Source organism: Dermacentor albipictus, chromosome 4 (assembly GCF_038994185.2).
Source record: "Dermacentor albipictus isolate Rhodes 1998 colony chromosome 4, USDA_Dalb.pri_finalv2, whole genome shotgun sequence".
Taxonomy (NCBI): Eukaryota; Metazoa; Arthropoda; class Arachnida; order Ixodida; family Ixodidae; genus Dermacentor; species Dermacentor albipictus.
Genome location: NC_091824.1, coordinates 74,999,113 through 75,020,321, shown reverse-complemented (window position 1 = coordinate 75,020,321; position 21,209 = coordinate 74,999,113). Strand labels below are relative to the sequence as shown.

At 43.3% G+C, this 21,209-nt stretch overlaps 1 protein-coding gene across 3 annotated transcripts in view; it reads left to right on the top strand.

The window, feature by feature from the left end:
- Window positions 1–21,209, top strand: part of emei (transmembrane protein 161-like emei) — a 132,036-nt gene that overhangs the window by 93,336 nt on the left and 17,491 nt on the right. For 2 of the 3 annotated variants that reach the window (XM_070537134.1, XM_070537135.1), the window contains exons 2-9: window positions 790–833; window positions 1,042–1,142; window positions 2,924–3,022; window positions 5,771–6,037; window positions 9,915–10,069; window positions 11,528–11,588; window positions 17,407–17,550; window positions 20,569–20,682. In XM_070537134.1, the coding sequence (XP_070393235.1) occupies window positions 831–833; window positions 1,042–1,142; window positions 2,924–3,022; window positions 5,771–6,037; window positions 9,915–10,069; window positions 11,528–11,588; window positions 17,407–17,550; window positions 20,569–20,682 (944 nt within the window). In that variant the 5' untranslated portion in view covers window positions 790–830. Of the gene's footprint in view, window positions 1–605; window positions 834–1,041; window positions 1,143–2,923; window positions 3,023–5,770; window positions 6,038–9,914; window positions 10,070–11,527; window positions 11,589–17,406; window positions 17,551–20,568; window positions 20,683–21,209 lie in introns of those variants that run through there. The other variant, XM_070537133.1, reaches the window with a different exon arrangement.

The window sequence follows — 21,209 nt, the reverse complement described above, 5'->3', positions numbered from 1 at the left end:
GTAGCTCCTCTATTTTACCAGAGTCAGTTTCGTGGAGGTATTTGGCGTATTCTTCTTTCACTCTAACCTTCGCTGCCCGTATGGTCTGCGGGTCTCCTTCAAACACTTGCAATATGACACGGTGGAGGCTTTTATACGAGTTCAAAACAAGCGACCTCGTCGACCCGGCGCCACTCATGATGCAATGAAAATCGAGCACTGCGCACAAGCTTACGCACGCGCCTGGACGTGATGGTCACGACAACGGACACGAAGGCAGCGTCGGTGCTTTAACTTCGTCTCATAATTACAACACAAACACTGCAGACAAATAAACGTGACGGTAATTTCAGCACAACATCACACTCTTACTCTTGTGCGTTTCACTTGGTCCTGCGTGCCTGCGTCGACTGCTAAATGTTTGGCTATTTACTTGACTAACGTCGACTAGTTCGCCCTTATTGTGGCTTGTTTGTGCTTTCACATCGCTTTATAAAAAGCCGGTAAATTCACGACTGCCTGAAAGGTATGCTTAAATAAGTTTCTATTTTTGTATGAAAATAAGAACCCTCTTAGTTGTAGCTTTATTTTGTCCCCTCTTAAAGACTGGTCTCGGTAACCTCTCCGAAGCGGTCTGCTGCCAAAAGGGGATGGAAGGAATCTGCCGTGCGTGTGGTCTGGAGTGCGGTCCCAGTTTTCATTCATCTAATTTGCATTTGATCGAGTCCTGAAAAGTCCTCATTGCTACAGTGCAAACTTAGATCGCGCAAATGAAGTGTAGTGACATTTAGCTCGCGTTATTTCTTCCAGTTGGGCATCGTGTAAAGCCTGCTTCTCCTTAGAAAAGAAACATGGTAAGAGACGCAGTTTCTACTTCCAAAGTGTGATCCTATTCATAGTCTCTTCCCTAGCAACATGTAATTCCTTCACCCTTGAGCAGTGCTTGAAAATGCGTACGCGGAGAGTCTCGAGAAGGTCGCACTGCGTGTTTTCGTTCTTGCCTCTAATTTTACCGGCTTGCAGTACATGACTAAAGCGAGAAAAACAAAACTCTGTTTTCAGGCTCTCTTCGGCGTCCAGATCGTGATCACCATGATAATGGCCAGCGTTATGCAAAAGCTGTCGCCACAGTATTCAATATCCCGGTGGATTATCTGCAAAAGGTGAGAAACGTTCGCCACTCACGGCTTTGCATCGCCAGTGCTTGCCTCAAGACATATAAAACTTGGAAACTGCGTAGCGCTGGAAGGACATGCATGTATACGCGGAGCGGCGTACCATACACGGCACTGCATGCGTATCTGTCCATGACCCTCTAGCGCCACTCGATTTCCTAGTGCAGACCAATTGTATTTCGAGCTTCTGCCTTTCAACTTTCAACTAGTGCCTCGGTCAATACATGAGGTTTGTGACCTCTTCCTCTGCGTTATTAGTGCTTCCAAGTCTGCCTTTCAAGTAAACCTCGCACGCTACTTTTGCCTGTATGCTGCAAATGTATGTAGTGACGTCTTCCATTTTATATGCATATTTATAGCATATGCTTCCGTGCCTCAATACACATTGGCTTCCACAAGCGAGTCAGTGGATTCTAAAGGGCTTGTGAAGACATTTCTAGAGTCTGTGATGCTCAGGAATGATGGCTGCGCATAATACCAGACAGCACATTGTTCGTCCAGCCCAAATATTTATATTGATTCACATTTTTCCTGCCCACTCTACCATATTCTTTCTGAGGGGTCCAGAATTGTTATTTAAAAGCCTCAGCTTTCTGTGTACAACATCACAGTGCATAGACCAGCCATTAAATTGAATGAAACAATTGAAAGTGTCCTGCATAATCTCTCTTTTTTGCACACCAATATGCCACATTGAACCATAATTTAGTAGTTGTGCGATCTCTCAGTTCAATATCATAATCATTCCCTCCTTTGTTCTCCTCCGTTATGCTGTAAATTAAGGATGAAAGAAAGGGCTCCTAATGCATCACACCCATGAACCATCACTTCAGTCTGAGAATGATGCCCCTCTTTTTTTCTCGGCAAGTTTCTGTCCCTGTCTGCTTGGTCGCAGTTGCGGCTGGAGCCTCTGTGTCAAGCAGGGTAGTCAATTTTAACCTGGGAACCACTTTGGAATGCAGGGACAATGGCATTCCGCTGCTGAACAAAAGTTTGTGGAATTAGTGCCCAGCCATGGCAGCTGCATTTCAACGACTTCCGAAGTGAAGAAATGTGTGCGTACTGGGGCTTTAATACTTGAACCTCATGTGGGGAGATATGTAATCCGGAGCCCTCCACTACGACGTGTCTCTCATAACCCAAGTGTAGCCTCGTAATGTTAAATCCTTGTCAGTTATCATTACAGTTCTAGTCTTTGCCCATATAGCCACTGTACAAAGGGTGTGGATATGCCACATAGAAAGCTTGACCCTCTGCATTCTAGAAAGCTCCTCCGCTTGATATGGTTTCGACTCCAGAATGTCTAAGGCAGTGCCACCCCTCAGTACGTGTTGTCAGTGCAATTAAATATGACTATTTGGTGATTCCCGATATAAACCTACAACTGCCAGGCACACTCAGTGCCTGTTCAAGGGCAATAATATGGTTATTAGTGGGTTTTTTTTTCAAGCAACTCCTTATTGAAGGGATTTCTGAGAAGCATTGCCAAAGTATAATATTTGCTTGCTTGAGAATCGCTGCTCATCTGTAATGAGTGAAATCAAAGCCTGTTTGTAAATGCAACAGCAGATTTCCCTGTAACTTGTGCAGGCAAGCTGGAACTGATAGGTGCACTGAAAATGTACTGTATAGGTGTGTTTGCAAATTATATTTCTTGTTTCTTGGCCACACACTCAGGCTGCCAAGAAACTCGGCTCTTTCTGGTTCTGTGTTTTCTAGAAACTTGTGTGGGTGTCACGAATGCAGCGCTTCATGTCACTGTGGTGCAGGCTGATACGGTACCTCCACCCATCGGACGAAGAACTCAAGTCCCTCGCTGGAATTTCAGGAAAGTCTTTCAAGGGAAAGAACAAAAGGGAGAAGTGGAGGTATGCAGTCCCTTTTCTTTGCCTTTCTTTCTTTGTAAAACGATAAGAAAAATGCAATTTAAATTGCCGTATTTTCTAGCACGCAGCATACGAGTTTGCAAAAATAACATTGTCATCGACACGTTGTGTGCAAACTAATGTTGTTACAAACTCAGAATACCCGAGTGTTTGATGTTTGACGACATTGGAGTGCATGCAGAGAAGATGTGTAGCAAAAACACTGTATAAAACAAAAGGACATAATGAAGAGGCGTGAGGGCACACGGTGCATCGTGTGTCTATCCTTAATTTTATTACAGAGCATAGCCATATCATCTATAGCACGTTCGGTTAGTTGTTTGTTAGTCCGAAACTATAGAAGGGCCTGGAAGTTTTGGCGAGGCCCATTCTCTTTGGTGCCGTTCCACGTCATTCGAAGTATGTTCTGGCAGGTTCAGGCCTCCCTCTACATGTCTAATAATGTGATGACGTTGAGAGATTCAGTGCCAACCAGGAATGCCCCTTTGCGGTTGTTTCTTCAGTTTTGTTATTTGTGGCAACATCCTCTTTCTGTGCCTCTAAGCTATTGGCAAACTACTAGCAGCAGTACAGTCAATCGGTCGGACATTGTTATAGCGAAGTCATGGCCAGCACTAAAGTATCTTTTCTATGTTCAATGTTTGTTATAAGTATATTTTCATAACATGTTGCTATCAGTGATAAAAATTTTGTTATTTACTTTGTTACATGCAAAAATTTGTTATATTCATGTTCCTTATATCGAGGTTTCAAGATTGCCCAAGTCAAACAGCCTTGATGGAACCTTAAGGCATGTGCCGAATGCAGTGAAGGTTTGTTGTAACATATATGCTTACCCTGCATACAAACCACACACCAAATTGCAGCCCTCAGAAAAGGACAAAATAAGGCACACATATAGACTGTGCCAATCATAGCATCTACTAGTGTTTATACGAATGACTTTGTGCAGTCATCATCCTCAGCCTATTTTATGTCCACTGTAGGACGAAGGCCTCTCCCTGTGATCTCCGATTACCCCTATCCTGCACCAGCCGATTCCAACTGAGGCCCGCAAATTTCCTAATTTCATCGCCCCACCTAGCCCTCTGCCGTCCTTGGCTGTGCTTTCCTTCTCTTGCTACTCATTCTGTAACCCTGCATTACATGACCTGCGCAGCACCATTTTTTTCTCTTGATGTCAATTAGAATATTGGCTATACCTGTTTGCTCTCTAATCCAAACTGCTCTCTTTCTGTCTCTTAACGTTATACCTAGCATTCTTCATTCCACCGCTCTTTGCGCAGTCCTTAACTTGTTCTCAAGCTTCTTTGTCAGTCTCCAAGTCTCTGCCCCATATGTCAGCACCGGTAAAATGCACTGATTGTACACCTTCCTTTTCAATGATAATGGTAAGCTTCCAGTCAGGAGCTGACAACGTCTGCCGTATGTGATTCAGCTCATTTTTATTCTTCTATGAATTTCCTTCTCATGACCAGGGTTCTCTGTGATAAATTGACCTAGGTAAACATACTCCTTCACAGACTCTAGAGGCTGACTGGTGATCCTGAATCTGCCTTGCCCGGCTATTCATCATAATTTTTGTCTTCTGCATATTAATCTGCAACCCCACTCTTACACTCTCTCTGTTAAGGTCCTCAGTCATCTGTTGTAACTCGTCTGCAGTGTTGCTGAATAGAACAATCTCATCAGCAAACCGAAGGTTGCCGAGATATTCGCCGTCGATCCTTACTCCTAAGCCTTCCCAGTTTAATAGCTTGAATACTTCTTCCAAGCACACAGTGAATAGCATTGGAGAGATTGTGTCTCCTTGTCTGATGCCTTGCTTTATAGGTATCTTCCTGCTTTTCTTGTGTAGAATTAAGGTAGCTGTGGAATCTCTGTAGATATTTTCCAAAATACTTACGTAAGCGATCTGTACTTCTTGATTGCGTAATGCCTCTATGACTCCTGGTATCTCTACTGAATGAAATGCCTTTTCGTAATCTCTGAAAGCCATATTATAGAGGCTGATTGTACACGGTGGATTTCTCGGTTAACTTATTAACAACATAGATGTGATCCATTGTAGAGTATTGTAGTGTTGTAGACTAAAAACAGGCACAGGAAAATTTTTTTTTTATGTGATGCGGTATGGTGTCATACCTTCACATTGCCATGAAGCTGTGTGGGTTTATTAAAGAAAAAAGATTATCTTGCATGTACCACTGCTGTCTTTGCTCATATTTTGCAGGAATATTGCATTTTGTGCTCCAGATCGTTCGATATAAGAAATGTTGCTGTTATTTGTCTCGTTCATAAAAAAAAAAAAATGCCAGATTGCCTTTGTTTAAGCTTTTTGTTGTAAGTGGTGTCTTGAAAACAGTGGTTATGATGTCGTGCAATTGCTTTTGTTGTTTTCTGTGTGACAAACTATTGCCTTAGAGGTTGGTTTTCACTACTTGATGGGTGGGCACGTCTGAATGTTTTTCTTGAAAACCAAGCAGCTGACAGTGCCAAGTGTTATAGTGAATGATCCAGGCCATAAAACAGTTTTTTCTTATTTTGCAGAAATTTGAGTGAAAACGCAGCAGCAGTAAGAGAAAAATAATTTTTCATTACGTGCCAGGAAAAGTGCACGCCTCTGCATCGGTGTTGAGTGCAGAGACCCTTCAAATCACTACTGCAAGTGTTGTGTGAACCATTCTGAAGGTCACTGGTATGTGCGCTCTCTGCTGCCAAATGCCGCAGAAACCGCAATGGCTCGCTGGATGATGGCAAGGACTACGAGGAGTTTCTGGTGCCAAAGAGCATTCCGGTGGCGCTGCAAGCAGCACCGATCACCGCCAACGAGGCCCTGCAGCTCCGCTTCTACACCGACTACCAGTGGCTGATGGACTTTGCTGTGCATGCCGTCTTGGTTTATTCCATCACCGAGGCATACCGCTACTACTTCGCTGACCGCGAGGAGATCAACCTCAGCTTGGTGTGGTGCCTGCTGGTACTGGGCTTTGCCGTGTATCCTTGCTGCCTTCAGGAAAACCATGTTGGTCTTGAATGTAGAGCAGGGCCGAGAGCAGTCCTGGGAGGGAATTGAACATGATCTGATGGAGCAGTTAATGACATCTTAGTTGAAATCAAGAAAAAGAAATGGGCATGGGCAGGACATGTAATGAGGAGGGAAGATAACCGATGGTCATTAAGGGTTACGGACTGGATTCCAAGGGAAGGGAAGCGTAGCAGAGGGCAGCAGAAAGTTAGGTGGGTGGATGAGATTAAGAAGTTTGCAGGGACGGCGTGGCCACAATTAGTACATGACCGGGGTTGTTGGAGAAATATGGGAGAGGCCTTTGCCCTGCCGTGGGCGTAACCAGGCTGATGATGATGATGGAGCAGGTGACTTGGCTGTTGGTGCATCTCTTGCCACCAACTTTGTGAATGGTTTTTCTGGATGCTTTGTCCTACCTGGTCTTACGGCTGCGGTATTTCCCTGCTTGGGTTAGATTCCTGGCCACAGTAACCACATCCCAGTAAGGAGAATGCAATGACACACTGTCTTGGTGCAGTATAGAGAACAACAGGCCATTGAAATTAATCCAGAGCCCTGCACTACAGCATCTCCTATAGCCTTAGTGTTGGCCTGGGACATTAAACCCTATTGATTGATTAATTAATTATTTATTTAACCCACTTGTCTAATCCACCTAGTACATGTGTTAGCTCATTTGTTGCTATGTCTTCTGCTGTGGTTTTGTTTGTGCTGCTTTGTTGTACTGCTTTCTCAGACATGTACCCTCACTTTTTTTGTAATGACCTTTGATTAACGGTGCAAAACTATCATAGTTGAGTCATTATCAAAGTATCAGTAGTATAAGAGCATTTGATAGGGCCACCATGGTACTATCGATAGTGCACTATTCTTACGCATAGTAGTATCAATGGTTCCCTTTTGATAGTGTAATATAGCGTGACACACCACACGCAAACACTACAGCATAAACATGGCAACGTTCCCCTGTTAGTGTTATAGCTGGTCAGCTATCCAGGGTTTGTAAGCTGCTTCGAATCCTTAAAGAGCCTTGAATTTAGAAAAACATATTGAAGGTTGAAAATAAATGCGCTCCTTCAGTTCCTTGAAAACTAGGGTTGGGGGCCACTCTTGAACATTCAATGTAAGAAACTCTGCATAGGAGCTATGTCATAGACACTGTCCATGGGGAAACATTCCTAGATATGTATATCGAGAATGTTGCTAAGTGATTGCACTGTGGCGTTTCTACAACCACTGACAGGCTTGTGCAAATTACTGTTGCAATCGTGGAGCGAGACAAAGCAAAATCACGCGACCAAGCCATGCCATCATTTTGTCGTTCTGCTAGTTGGTTCCTATCTCAGCCATCAAGGCTCCATTTTCAAGCCATAGGCTCTAGAAAGTATTATTATTTGTTTTGAAAATGTATAGTATACACTTGCAGGAAAGCCCAAGCAAGGAGCAGGCTGGTAACTGCCACTGAAAGGGGCACAATGCCTGCCTACCCTCAGAAAGAAGGAGGAGACAGAAACATAGAAATGCAAGATAGGAAGAAGGGAGATAAGAGGAAAGAAAGAACAAGATGGCGAATTTCAAACAATAATGCAAAACACGCGCACACACAGTACAAGTCATGCATAGTATGGCTGGTAACTGCAGGTCACACTACTAAAGGAATGTTAAAATTGAAGAAATAGTGTCTCAGGTCTTGTAATCTGAGAACAAAAATATGCTACAAACATGAACCTAAGCTACTTATAGAAAAGTAAGGAGAGCATGATAGGCTTGATTGTGTCAAGATGCATGACCATTGGGTTAGAAATATTTGTTGAGCGTTGTACACTGCAGGCTAAAGAAATGATAGTCCCTTACCAGTGATGTGCGCTGCACAGTGAAAGTGGCACATTCCAATATCAGGTGCTGAAGTGTCTCACAGCAACCACAAGACGTACACGACAGACTGTCCACATGCCATTGTCAGTATAAACATTCACACACTTTTACACAGCCAACACTTAGTTTGATTAGTTGTGCTCTTGTACAATGAGACATGTGTCAATCACAAACATGGGGTGGGAACATTCCATTTGCCACACACTGGTTTGGGTGCTGCTTGAACAGGTGCCGATGGATCAGTAGACGAGTGTCATCAAGCTTGCACAAAATTCCTGGGCAGTCATAGTTGTTATGAGCACAAGTTGAAGCCAGCCAATCAGCCTCTTCATTTCTGCTCATCCCCATGTGCGTAGGTATCCACTGACCAACGAGAGATACACCATGTGATGTAATTTTGCTGGCAGAGTTGATAATGTTGCCGACAACTGGCAATCAATGTGACTTCATAATAGTCTGCTAAGCATAGTGTGGGAGTCCTTAAATATGGCAGCCTTTGATGTACTTAACTCCTCTTGCACATATTTCAGTGCAACATCAATTGCTGCCAGCTCCACAGTTGTTGATGTGGCTGGATGTGATATATGAAATATACGTCGTGCTTGAGTCGAAGGGCAGAAAAAGGCTGCAGAGGTGCCTTGACCAGTAATCACAGATGTATCTGTGAATACTACCTACATATCTTTCGAACATGCGTAACCAGGCCAATTGGAATATTGTCGAAACAGGCATATCAGACTTTTTGTGTATTTCAGGGACTGTGAGATAAATGGGGAATACCGTATAGAATCGTGTAAGGGCTGAACGTTTTTTCGCAATCTTAATGAGGTGCAGCTGCTTACACAGGACTGAACCTTTTGATCAAAATTGTGCTCACCCCAGATCTACAATTGCCTCAGAGGTCAACATGCAGCACGTGAAAATTCACCAATGATCACGTATGTAATTGTGGCACTGAATGCAATTGCTTCTCCTTTGAAATTTGTTTTTTCCAAATTTTTGGGCTGCCAAGTTGGGGGTATGGCCCTTACATGAGTCTATATGGTACGTGTTTACCGATATCCTTCGGAGGCGGAGATGTAACTGAAGCAGCATGTTCAGAACTGCCAGTAATGGTCATAAGTAATGCCGCCATTTTTCTTATACGAGGAAATGGAATCAGCTGATTGAGGAGCAATTGGCCATTCGATGCACGGCGCAGACACTTGGTATGATACAAAGCTCTCTGGTCTGCTTGCAGCCTCAGGGCTAACTAATGTGCTTCAGTGAGTAATGCAATGGATTATGCCTCAAGAGGTAATCCAAGCATCAGTCGGAGAGCAATGCGATGATCTCGTTCTGGTTGGGCCATGAAACTAGGCAGTCCGTTCAGGACTGGTAATGCATACGTCAAGTCTGATAATACAGATGACTCATATACGTGCAGAGCCACTATTTGGTTACAGCCGCGCTAAACATGTGGCATGGGAAGACAGCACACATGATATCAGGCCATCTGGACTCACCCAGTCTTGCACATGCAGCAGGTTACCTCTAAAGCGATGCTGACTGCCATGCACAGCCATGGGCTTATCTTATCTCACTTTGACTTTATGGGGAACATGATGCTAGTCTGCTTAGACGATCGCTTGCTCACGCGGTGCGCAATTTGAGAGGTGCGTTCGCAAACAAAAAAGGTTTAACTATATCAGTGATCCTTTTCAGCCTATCGATAGAAGGTTTAAAAGAACTGTAGATGGGCTATCGATAGTCAATCTACCAATTGTTTTGCTTCACTACCTCTGAACCTTGGGGTGTAAGTTAAACACAAAAAGTAATGAATGCACAATAAATTAATATATGCTTAGCTAACTTTAGTAAACTAACAGCTAGCCCCGGTACTCTCTTTGATAACTGGTTATAAGCATGCACTGCATTCATTTGTCCTCCTTGCCAAACTGGCGCTGTCCTTGACACGTGGTTCCTCTTCAGCAAGGTCCTGTTCTCACTGACAGCCCTGTATTTCCGAGGCGAGGAGCCCATTGGGGAACGCTCGCTCTGCCTTGTCTCGGGATTCACGTTTTTTGTCCTTGCCATGGTGGCACTGATTGCTGACGAAGAATTCCTCGAGTTTGGCCTCCGTGACGGTGAGTGGCCGTAACTGTCTCTCGCTCTTCCTCTGTTTTCTACTCTTTCTTGTTGATTAGGCTAAACACAGCTTCCGTAGAAAAACGTTTTTCATACGATTACAGGACTGTGCATTATAACTTGAATTTATAAATAGTCAATCATACTAATATTGTAAAAAGAAGGTGGATGTTACGTAGTGTGGGTTGATAATGCATTGAGACTATGCAGTTGCACATAACTAGCGCAACATAACAATAGATGCAGCCCGGCTGCTGCATTTGCCTTTTTATTCTCTACTGCGGCCGTCAGAAATCGGCAGGTTCGCATTTGATGCACTTTTGCTTGCATCATTCTTCACCTGCGAAGCATTCTTTCTGAGAAACCCTTAGGGTTTCCTTTATAGCTTAATGCAACATTCGGGTGGATGACAACTTTCTCTTTTGTGACACTTTCTCCACCTTACGGGACTCTGCGGAACTCATTTGCTATCATTCTTGGTATCACTGGATAAAGCTGCTGCTATAAAAAAAGTGAACTGCTACATAACATCTTTTTTTTTGTGTATGTGTGTTTTAGTTTCCTAATATTCATTTGTTAATAGACAATAAGGGCTGCAGCCCTTATTGTGTGCATAGTTTTGCAGCATGAATTAGTTTCCTGATAGTCACTTGTTAATAGTCAATTGGTGCTGCAGCCCTTATTGTATGCATTCTTGAGGTGAGCAGTGTGAAAATGAAACTTGATACAAAGGTAATGGAGACGAATACAGCACTGTGTTCATCATCCTTACCTTTGTATGAAGTATTATTTTCGCACTGCTCACCTTAAGAATGGAATACCAACTCACTCAGCAAGCCATCCTTCTGAATTAGTGCATGCATTGTTTTGTGACATGTATGCTAGAGGCATTAAAAGATAACTGGTGTGACTTATTCGAATTTTCACTTTCTTGTGGTAAATGAAAGTCAAAACCTTAGAAAATGTACTTGCAAGTGCTAGAGTGTCCTAGATATTTGCCGTAACACTTGTCCCTATGAGCTAGTTTCACTTTTGGTACCCATGAGATGGATGTGCCATGACATCCGATTACACTGACTCACTCCATTAACGTGTTGACCGTGACTGCCACACGTGAGCCAGGTCCAGGCAAGGTCCAGCATTTTGAGACCAGCTCTAGTATCAAATAAAAATATCTTAAAAGTGTTTCTCCACCTTCATACTTGTTGAGGGTCATCCTTTTACATGCAGCAAACATGTAGTAGAGTTTCTACAGCTTCAAAATATGTGCCCACTCTTGGGGATGCCACTTGGTGAGTATAAGGCAAACGATCATGCTTGCTTACTGACCACTTTGCTGTATGTGGGTTGTGTTGTATTGTTGCGCAAATTTTGGAGAAATACTTTGCTACAATTTAGCAGTGTCCAAGTCAGCTACTGAATCTACAGGTTGTTCTTTTTTGCTTTCTTCGTGGCAGCATACAGAAGTTTCAATGAAAGTTCGCACCAGTTTCTTCAAACACAGGGTTTGAGTTCAAGGTGAGCTAACATTCACTTAGTTTTACCCTGTGGGCTACCATTTGCAATGTGCAGTCTAGGTACTACAAATAATATTGCCAAAAAGACGTTCTGCGTGTTCTGGGCAATTTGCCCTTTTTATACTGAAAATTGAACATGCTCATCAGCCCAGTGTAGGCTTCTCTATTTAGTCAGGAGAGAATGGGATAAAAAGTCCATTTGTGTCGGTGCTTGTGCCCTGCCATGCTTCTTCGTTTTGTCTTTTGTTTTGCACGCCTTTTCTAAAACAGGGTGCCTTCCAACTGGAAAAACAGTGAAAACCTGGAATTCTCAGGGATTTTGTGCTTCTATCAGGGAAAATTAACTAGATTTATTGAAAGGAAACACAAGTCATGGTAATGCTAGCTCAAGTAACAGACAGGGATCATAATGAATCATCTAGGACGTTGTGTCAGCTGGAGGAGTGGACACTTTGACAAAAAGTGAGCACCCCCTGCCGTAGGCCTGAGGAAGCGTTTGGAGCTCTCGGTGCGAGAGTATTTGTGTGGAAAACATTCCCCGTCATCACCTTGTTGCTACCTCTGCTATGGAGTTTGATCGAGTGGAATTCAGCTTGCGTTGTTTGTTTAGTCATCTTACATCATATCGATATGATGGAGGAAGGCTGTATTCCGTTTTATTTTTAGGAAATGGGATAGACTTGCAGCTTTTCGTGATGCTCAATTGCCAATGACCTGGTGCGGAGCTATTATCAAAACAAAGCTAAAGTGCAGCCCAGCGATGAACTGGAGTAGCTTGGATAGATGCTAACACATGCCACCTATCGCTTCTCCAGCTGTCAAACCAAGTTGGATTGTGGCGGCTAGCCTTTGCTTCATATCGCTCACTTATTTCGCACCTCGAGTGCCAGCATAGAATGAGCGCCGACCTTGTGCCATATTTTCCAACAGATTGCATTTATGTCGTATAACTTATCGCATCAAGTATCTAATCTTATCGGACGTGTAGTGACGTGCCAGACGGGATGAGGTGCTTTTAAAAAGCATCGCTAGCAAATACAGCCCTTCATTTCCATTTCACAATAAAAACGCATGCATTTGCTGGCATGCGCACACGTGAATGGTTTAAGCCGGCGAGCCGTTGGCGGAGCGAGCCCATGTGCTGACAGCCATGAGCATGCACCGAGCACAAGAATGCACTCTTAAACCACAAGTCGAAGCCATCACGCACATGGTTTAAACTGGCAAGATGCTGGCAGCAAGTGCCCGCGTTCACATCTCAAAAGGTATGAGGGTGTACAGTGAACGCGAAAGCGCACTCTGAAACCACCAGCCGATGTCATGTGCGTGCCACACCGAAATCCTACTTCACTGTCATTTACTTGCTGTTACATGCCTCTCTATCAAACCACGGTGCCGCTGCAGTGCAGCCTGTCTGAAAGTCGGGTGTATGTGAAAACAGTTGTCCCGTAGACTGGGTGGCTAGAAAAGTTTGAAGGCTGGCCTAAAATTGGAGAAGGGCAAATATTAATAAAAAGGACTCGCTACAGGCCGAAATTCATGACGCATACCTGTTATAAATTGCTCGCTGCAAATCATTGAGTGCACGTCTGACTGCCATACTGAGTCCACATTAATCGCTTTGCGGCATACACCGATGACACACTCTTTAGTGGGTAATGCTACTTGGACGCAAACCAAAAAATACCGTCGTTATTTTTGCCATTATATAATTCATACATCCATACGCAACGCAGAGTGCTGGCATGTCATTTAGAAACACGGGCACGAGGGCTTGCCTGAGCATGCCGGAATGCCCAGCCAGGCAGGGAGCCGTTTGCTAGCTTTCCAACCGCATAGGGGGTGCTCGCACAGTAAAACAGAATAGACATATGCTAGTGACAGGGCTATTTGAGCTAGAGCTTGCTAAGGTAGGAGTCGGGCCCAAAGGGAAAAGATGGAAACCCAAGAGCTGGTGGGATGAGGTTAAGAAGGCCACAAAGAAACATCAGGAAGCATCCAGGAGGTGGAGGAGGAGGCGTAGTTTTTAATGAAGAGAAAGGAGGAGAGGTCTGCCTGGAGAGTGTCTCTAGCCTGCTACTCCTCACTGGCGAAAGGGGAAGTGGGAATATAGGGAAAGGTAGGTGGCAGGTGACTATGTTATGGTACAATGAGCTACTATATACACATTGTCCAATACACGGATGTGCATTGTAGACACAATACACGCAAGAGTAATCTTCTCCACACAACAAGTTATCGCCTAAAGACATTTCGCACTGTCTGCACGTCTCACAGGTTCTAGAGGTGATCGCCTAAACCAGTTTCACGTAGAAAGCACAAGAGTGACTTTAGGGTCCGTTGGGCATAGTCAACTCTTCTCCACACGCCTAAAATCTTTTCTTTCAAGAAGGGGCGAGAGTCCAAGCAGTCAACACTAGACTTAAGTGTTTTTCGTTCGGCCGCATAATCAGGGCACATGCAAAGTACGTGAGCTATTGTCTCGGGAGTGTGACAGATGCTACAGCCACACAGAGTGAGGTCAGGTGAGTAAGGGGTGCAGGCACCGGACCTCACTCCATGCGATTTTCTTTTTTTGCTTCCTCGGATGAAGAATGAAATGAAAGGGCTGTTATTTCACGATGTAGAAGAGGTGAGGAAAAAAACGAGAGAGGAGCTATTAGACCATCAAAACAGACAAGTTTGAAAAATTTTTCAAAGAATGGTATTGCAGATTGGACAAATGTATTAAGCGTATGGAGAGTACCTACAAGGTTATAAGGTTTTGTAAAAAATAAATAAGTACATAGGTTTTTTTAAATACCGTAATTACGGTTACTTTTGGGTACCCCCATATATATTATTATATATACTGCTACAAACTATGTCGAATGAAATTCATGTGCATTTATTATACTCCTCCTACTTGAGGCAGCGACCCTGGCATGCAGTTGAAATAAATAAATAAGTAAGCAAAGTAATTAAGTAAGTAGAGTAAGTATAGTAAGTAAAAGTAAGTAAAGTAAGTAAGTAAGTAAAAGTAAGTAAGTGAGTGAGTAAACAAACAATTAAATAGTTTGAGGGAACTCCAACGAATTATCAATTTTCTGGTGATAGCACAGTTGCTTCGTGGAGTGCTGGGGCACAGCCGAGGCCTGCAAAAAACGAGAGGCGACTGGCCTTTTTTTATTTCCTACTCTTGCTAGGTTCATGCCCCACCCGGAGTAGGTGCTATTCGACACTAGCATTAGCAGTTCAATTTGGCCTTGGACTCACTGCTTACGACTGAGGGCAGTGCCAATGATGATACCGCTACAGTTGCTATATGTGAACACCAGACAGTGCTTGTGAAGCAGCTTAAAATGTGCTGGTTAATGGAAAACCAGAAAACTGGCAAGTGTCATGTCAGTATTGGGGACGCACCAGCAGCCAGAACCATGAGGGTAAAGCCGGCCAGCTGTGCTGCTCTGAAACGGGCCAAGTGTCTACCCTATCTATGGCATGCCAGGCAGCAAAAGGTTTTCTAGGTGCCCACACACTTCTTTTCACACTGTCTACTTACCTGAGCATTTTGTGTTCAGATGATGCTAACTCTGACTCCCGAATGAGTATTTATTGGAGGCTGTGTTTTTGGACTAACTTGTAGCTTCTTCAAATATTTATTGAGATATTAATAATAAGCTGCACATGCACGTTTGTATCAAAATATACTGTAATACATCATCAGTAGCAATATTTGGGGTAGTCAGAAGTATTTGTCTTCTGCAATTCATACGATTAAACAACGCACCAGTGGTGACCATTCCCAGGCGACTCTTTATAAAATCGTGCTTTAACCCTTTAGCCGCCAACCCCGAGCTGTACTCATCACACGAGTTTGTACCAATATCGCCAACGACGAATCACTTATCCGGCCTGATTCTCCGCTCCTTCCTCCGCCAAAGACGTATCACTGTCGTCAATTGCGTTGGTTGCAATTTTCAACCCTAGATGGCGGTAGTTGTCTATTAAAAACCACATTTCGTGCCTTTCACACGTGTTTTAAGCCTGACAACAATCATTTCATAATAGTGCTTCGCAAGAAGATTGCCGGTGACGGCGATGCTCCAAGAAAAAGAGGTGCTTCTTGGAGCAATACAGAAAGCAGCATTAGTGACGACATGGAATTTGTGTCCGACAACGACTCGACATTATCTTTATCCTAGATATTGCTTCAGGTGACAACGAGAGCGACGGTGATGATGACGACGACGGCGGTGATGCACTGAGCAGTGCATGTGTGTGGCAGCGCGTGAACACTGATAACCTGCCACCTGCGCCTCCGCGGTTTCCCTTCTCTTTCAGTACGTTCTGTACTTCGACTTTCAGTACGTTCTGACCCATTACCACGGCATGCATTGAGGGAAAGCTGCCTGCAACAGCAGTTCTTTCTTTTTTAATTTCTGTGCTAATTCTAAACAGACATCAATGATGTAATATATTTTCAGAATTGCATTTGCTTAGAAAAAATTATGACTACTTAAAAGAATTTACGATTTTGGTATGTTTTTCTTAAGTTAAATTGGCGGTTAAAGGGTTAAGTAATTCAAAATTTTTAGTGCGAAACGTTAATAGTGGCCTTGGTTTGTCCTTTGGTTGGATTAGGTCACTCAGCAAATGTTCTGGAATACATAAAACCATGGATACTAACGCATTGTTGGGTTAACATTGTCAAACTGTGCTCTCGTTTATGTCCATGCATTATCACTAACATTGCCAAAACCCATAGTACGGCACAGGACATCAAAGGTGTTCATTGTTTTGGACATCATTAGTAGCTTCTCATCATTCTGTTCTTCAACATTGTCATCTTTTTTTCATAGATTCTTGTTATGATGCCACATTGTAATGGTAGCCATCATTCACAGCTCATAAGCCACAAGGTAGTCATGCTCGGTGAGAAAGTCGTCAGCAAATACGCCAATGCCAGGTTGTTTTTAGGCCTTTCAGTTCTGGTTCCAAAGGCTTAAACACTGAAGGATTGAAAAAGCACATTTGCAAAATCAGTTTATTATCATTGGTGACATGTATTCTCATAACGACATGACGAAGGGTGAAAATTTTAAGGGATGGGAAAGCTTGGGACTTATTACACTACTTTTTCAAAGAGAGAATATAAGAACTTATGCATTCGTAGAGTGGGAAATGTCTTTATGTCTGCACATGTTCTCGTTGTACATCCTAGACTTGGTAGGCAATAATGCCTTGCGTCTTATGGCCGCCTGTAATACGGTTGGTATCGCAAAGATGATGACTCCAATTTGTGCATCTGAATGAATGTAGACACTTAAGCTTCTCGGGAGTGTTTTTCCATATTGAAAAATTCGTCTGCAGAGCACTGTCTTGTAAGTTAATAGCGATGGCAGGACAGTTGACATTAGAATCATCTCGAAGCTGGTGCGTTGCAAAATTAAAACTAGAAGAAGAAATTAGAAGGTTAAAACCATCTGCTTCCAACCAGTGCATGTCATTTAGGATAATTAACACCTTAAGGGCTCATATTTTAAAGAATAATGCTACCATAATGGATCTTGTTTTGGAGGGGTTGGTGTGTGACCCGTTTTGATACCATGTTTAGAACACAGAAATATGTGTTCAGATATTGTAGGAAGTCTAAATGAACACAAGCAGTGATGACAGTATGTCTATACAGTCTATGTTATGAGGAGGGCTTGCCATAAGCCAAAATGATCATCACTTATGACAACCTGAGGTCATAAGATCCCTTAAGAGGTTTAGTGACCTGTGAGTTCCCATTATCTGCATTTTTTGTGTTAGACACCTTTGCTTCTGATTCCCAGTGGTCCCACATCTCAACTGATGTTCAAGTTCTTCCTAGCTGTTTGGTGTGGCCTTGTGGGAGCTTTCTTCACGTTTCCTGGCCTCCGCTATGCACGCATGCACTGGGACGCCTTCAAGTATTGCGAAGGACAGCACTTCATCAGGTAAGCTGGCCAGCTTGACTAGGCAGGCGTGTTCGGTGATCAGCTTCGTGGCACAGCACAGAAGTACAGTAGACTTCCATAAAATTCGACTCCGGTTAATTCGATTTTTAAAAATTGATTCGATCCCGGCCAAAGGTCCCGGCCAACACCCTTGCATGTCTATAGACCCGAACTTTTGTTATATCTGTCTTAAAATTGGCCTTCAGCGGACAATTTAAACTCGACCAGTCAGCATGCATGCGCCCGACCCCTATGGCGACCCAAATAGCGACTCCTTTAGTGGCATCATCTGTCTAGACAGAGTCTAGGGAACTGTGGATGCATTGAACATGTCATCTCCCATTGAAAACGCCCATTTTCGACTTGCCCTTGAAAGATATTCAAGCAATAACCATAGGTGACAAGGTCTCAGTTTACCCGATCCTCACGCACGGTTTTTCTTTCAGGAAAATTAAGGCCGAAAATTGCTTGCCTGGTGCCAATCGGAAACGAAACCAAATTCGCCTTTGAGGCGTTTGTATGCTTTACTGCATACCAGGAATGTACTGCGGCAAAGCTGACTTTAAAGATTGTGCGGCGAAGCTAACTTTAGGATACGAGCCGCATTGTGCAGCACATTTTCGCTCCTTGTATAGTTTTCTTGCTAAATAATCGGGTGCGCATTAGATTTATTGTACTTTATTTAGGAGCTTTACTGTCATTTATACGTTAGTTAACTGCTTTGGACACAAAGTTGGTGCGCATTTGATTCGTAGGTATGTTAGACTCTGGCAAATACTGCCGAATGAATCGGCGGTGTGTTTCGGCTTTTTTTCTGCGTGATGTTTAGTTCAACTCACCGGATAATTGAATCAGTTTCATCGGTCCTGTCATGGTCGAATTAAGGGAAATATACTGTATTTCTAATCATATCTGGAGTAACTCTGCTATTGCACCTTTGCTGAATGCTTACAACAGAGCATGTCAGTGCCAACATTAAAGAATGACATATACCACCATGGACAGGAAGACTCATTTCCCTTTGAGAAGGCAAAAACAAGAACAATAATGTATGCGTTTGCTTGATTGACGGTTTTGCAACAGCTTGTGATCATCGACCTGATAAACTACGATCAGTTCACATTTTCTTCTTTCTTTTTCCCCAGTTTGTGCCATGTAAGTGTACTTACTACTGTTTGTCTTAGTCGCTGTTCTCATTTGATCATTTTTGTTTGAATGGGTGTTTTAATATGTAATTGTTGCTCTCATGTGGGCCCACAGCTATCGCATCACTGAGCCTAGATGAGGTCATTGCTGTTTATGAATACATAAACTGCATCTGTAAATTAGTAATCTGTTAGTTTGGTCATTGATTTGCTCATAGCAACATTCATCCGATCTTTAAGCCAGTAAAAAAATTAGCTGGTCTACCCGAAGAGTGAGCTTTCTTTGATTTCATTGGTAAGACACAAGCGCTTAATGGAGAGGCTTTGTTCGTTTTTTTTTTCCAGGGTCTTGAAGAAAAGAGCACATGGAAGCTGCTTTTTTTACAGCCTATGGGGATCTTATTCTGTTTGGCTCTTCCACCTGCTCATTATATGCCTGTTTATTATCATTAGGCTATAGCTGAGTGAAGGCCTGCAGATATCCTTGTCTTACTCTAGCTGACCCTGCCCTGTGTGTGCTAATTTCCTAATCACATTACTGCATCTTAAATCCTGTGCTATCCTCGGCAGTGATTCATTTTCCTTGGCACCTCTTCTCTTGCTCAAATGCAACAATAGTCATATCTTCTTCATATTACATGATCTGCCTAATTATAATTTTTTCTCAACTGGACTTCTTTCTATTTCTTTCTTCTTAGACTTCTTTCTATTTCTTTTGATCGCATTTATAATTTTTCTTGCCACCACTCACTGTGTACTCTTAGCTTCTTGCTTAATTTTTTTTATTATCACAAGTTCTGCCCCCCCTCCCCCAAATTAAATTATAGAGTTTTACATGCCAAAACCACGATCTGATTATGAGGCACGCTGTAGTGGGTGCTCCGGAAATTTCGACCACCTGGGGTTCTTTAACATGCACCTCAATCTAAATACACTGGTGTTTTCGCATTTCTCCCCCATTGAAATGCGGCCACCGTGGCTGGGATTCAATCCCAAGACCTTGGGCTTAGCAGCCCAACACCACAGCCACTAAGCAACCACGCTGGGTGTCTGGCCCCAAAGGTCAGTATAGTAGACATCCATTAATTCGACTCTGGCTAATTCGACATATCGGTTAATTCAATCCTGAAAGTAACTTTCACCAAATAATTTGAACTCGACTGTTCAGCATGAATGCACCTGACCAAAAATAGGGATCCTCTATGGCTGCAGCGTCTGTCTTGGTAAGGGACAGTGCTAGGGGACATCGAATCCGACGAAGACACATTATCTCCTCCTGAAAATAGCTGTTTTCGGCTGGCGAGTAAAAATGGCACCTCAAAACAAATGATTACCGTATTTAATTACCAGAGCAGCCGAAAAATACGCTTGGTTTTGAGTCACGCAACCTGACCCGTTCCAGTGGTTGCGCTGGCGAAGGGCGACTCATGCTCTATTCACGACAGCGATGACTATCATCCTTGTACATCGCCATCACAGCCATGTTGCACATGTAAATGCAGCCTGTGGTGCTGGCCACGTTACCGGAACTTCCCCTCAGTTTTTGCTTCCTTACCTCTCACTGCTCCAAAAAGCAGCTTGCTGTTCAGTTACCCAGACACAGAGTGCATTCGAAATTCATCAGCTCAGATTCGGAAGGCCATGGCGACCATGCGAAGGTGCTGTCAGAATGCTAGCATCTGTTGCATGTATTCCAGAGGCATAACACGCCATACCTAAGTGTGCACAAAGAAGCAGTGTTGTGCTTGAGATGATGGCGGTGGCTGCTGTGACAGCGTGTCACTGTCACAGCAAAGGAGTTCACAGCAAGGGAAATCACAGTCTGTGGATTCTTTTCCATTCCTTTTCCTTCTTTCTTTTTTTCTGATTGCAGGCTCCTGCTTCACCTGAGCTTTGTCTCACCTCTCTTTGTGGTGCTGCTGTGGGTGAAGCCTCTTGCCCGCGAGTACTTCACCGAGAGATCATTTCCAGGCATGAGGGGAAACCTGTAAGTGGCTGGTGCATTCATTGCAGCTTTCTTTCTGACTTCATGAAATTGATTTCGAGTTTGTATCGAAGACTTGACTAGAACAAGACATTTTAATGAGACAGTAACAGTCTAACATTTACGATTGTAATCACTACTACAAAAGCATTGAATGCATAACAGGGAGCTAGAGAGCAGAGTGCAGCCTGCCAAATTTGTGCACTAAACATTGATGTGTAAAACTGCTTGGCAACCTATATAACACGTAACAAAATCACAAACACCGTAATTATGGAAGAAAGCTTGTGTGGGCTTAATTTAATGAATTTATGCAGCCTGTTAGCTTGCAGGATATGGCTAAATTCATCTCTTTGTTAAGTAGAGAACTGGAAGTTTTTCAGCAGTCACTAGCGATAACTCCTTGCTCATGTTTTTTCTGGAAATTTTCTTGTGCAATAATCCCACGTGTTAGCGTCATTTTCAGGAGTGGTACTCCCTGCATTTCTCAAAGTGAGACTGTGTGCTTAGACAGGGCCTTATCACACATT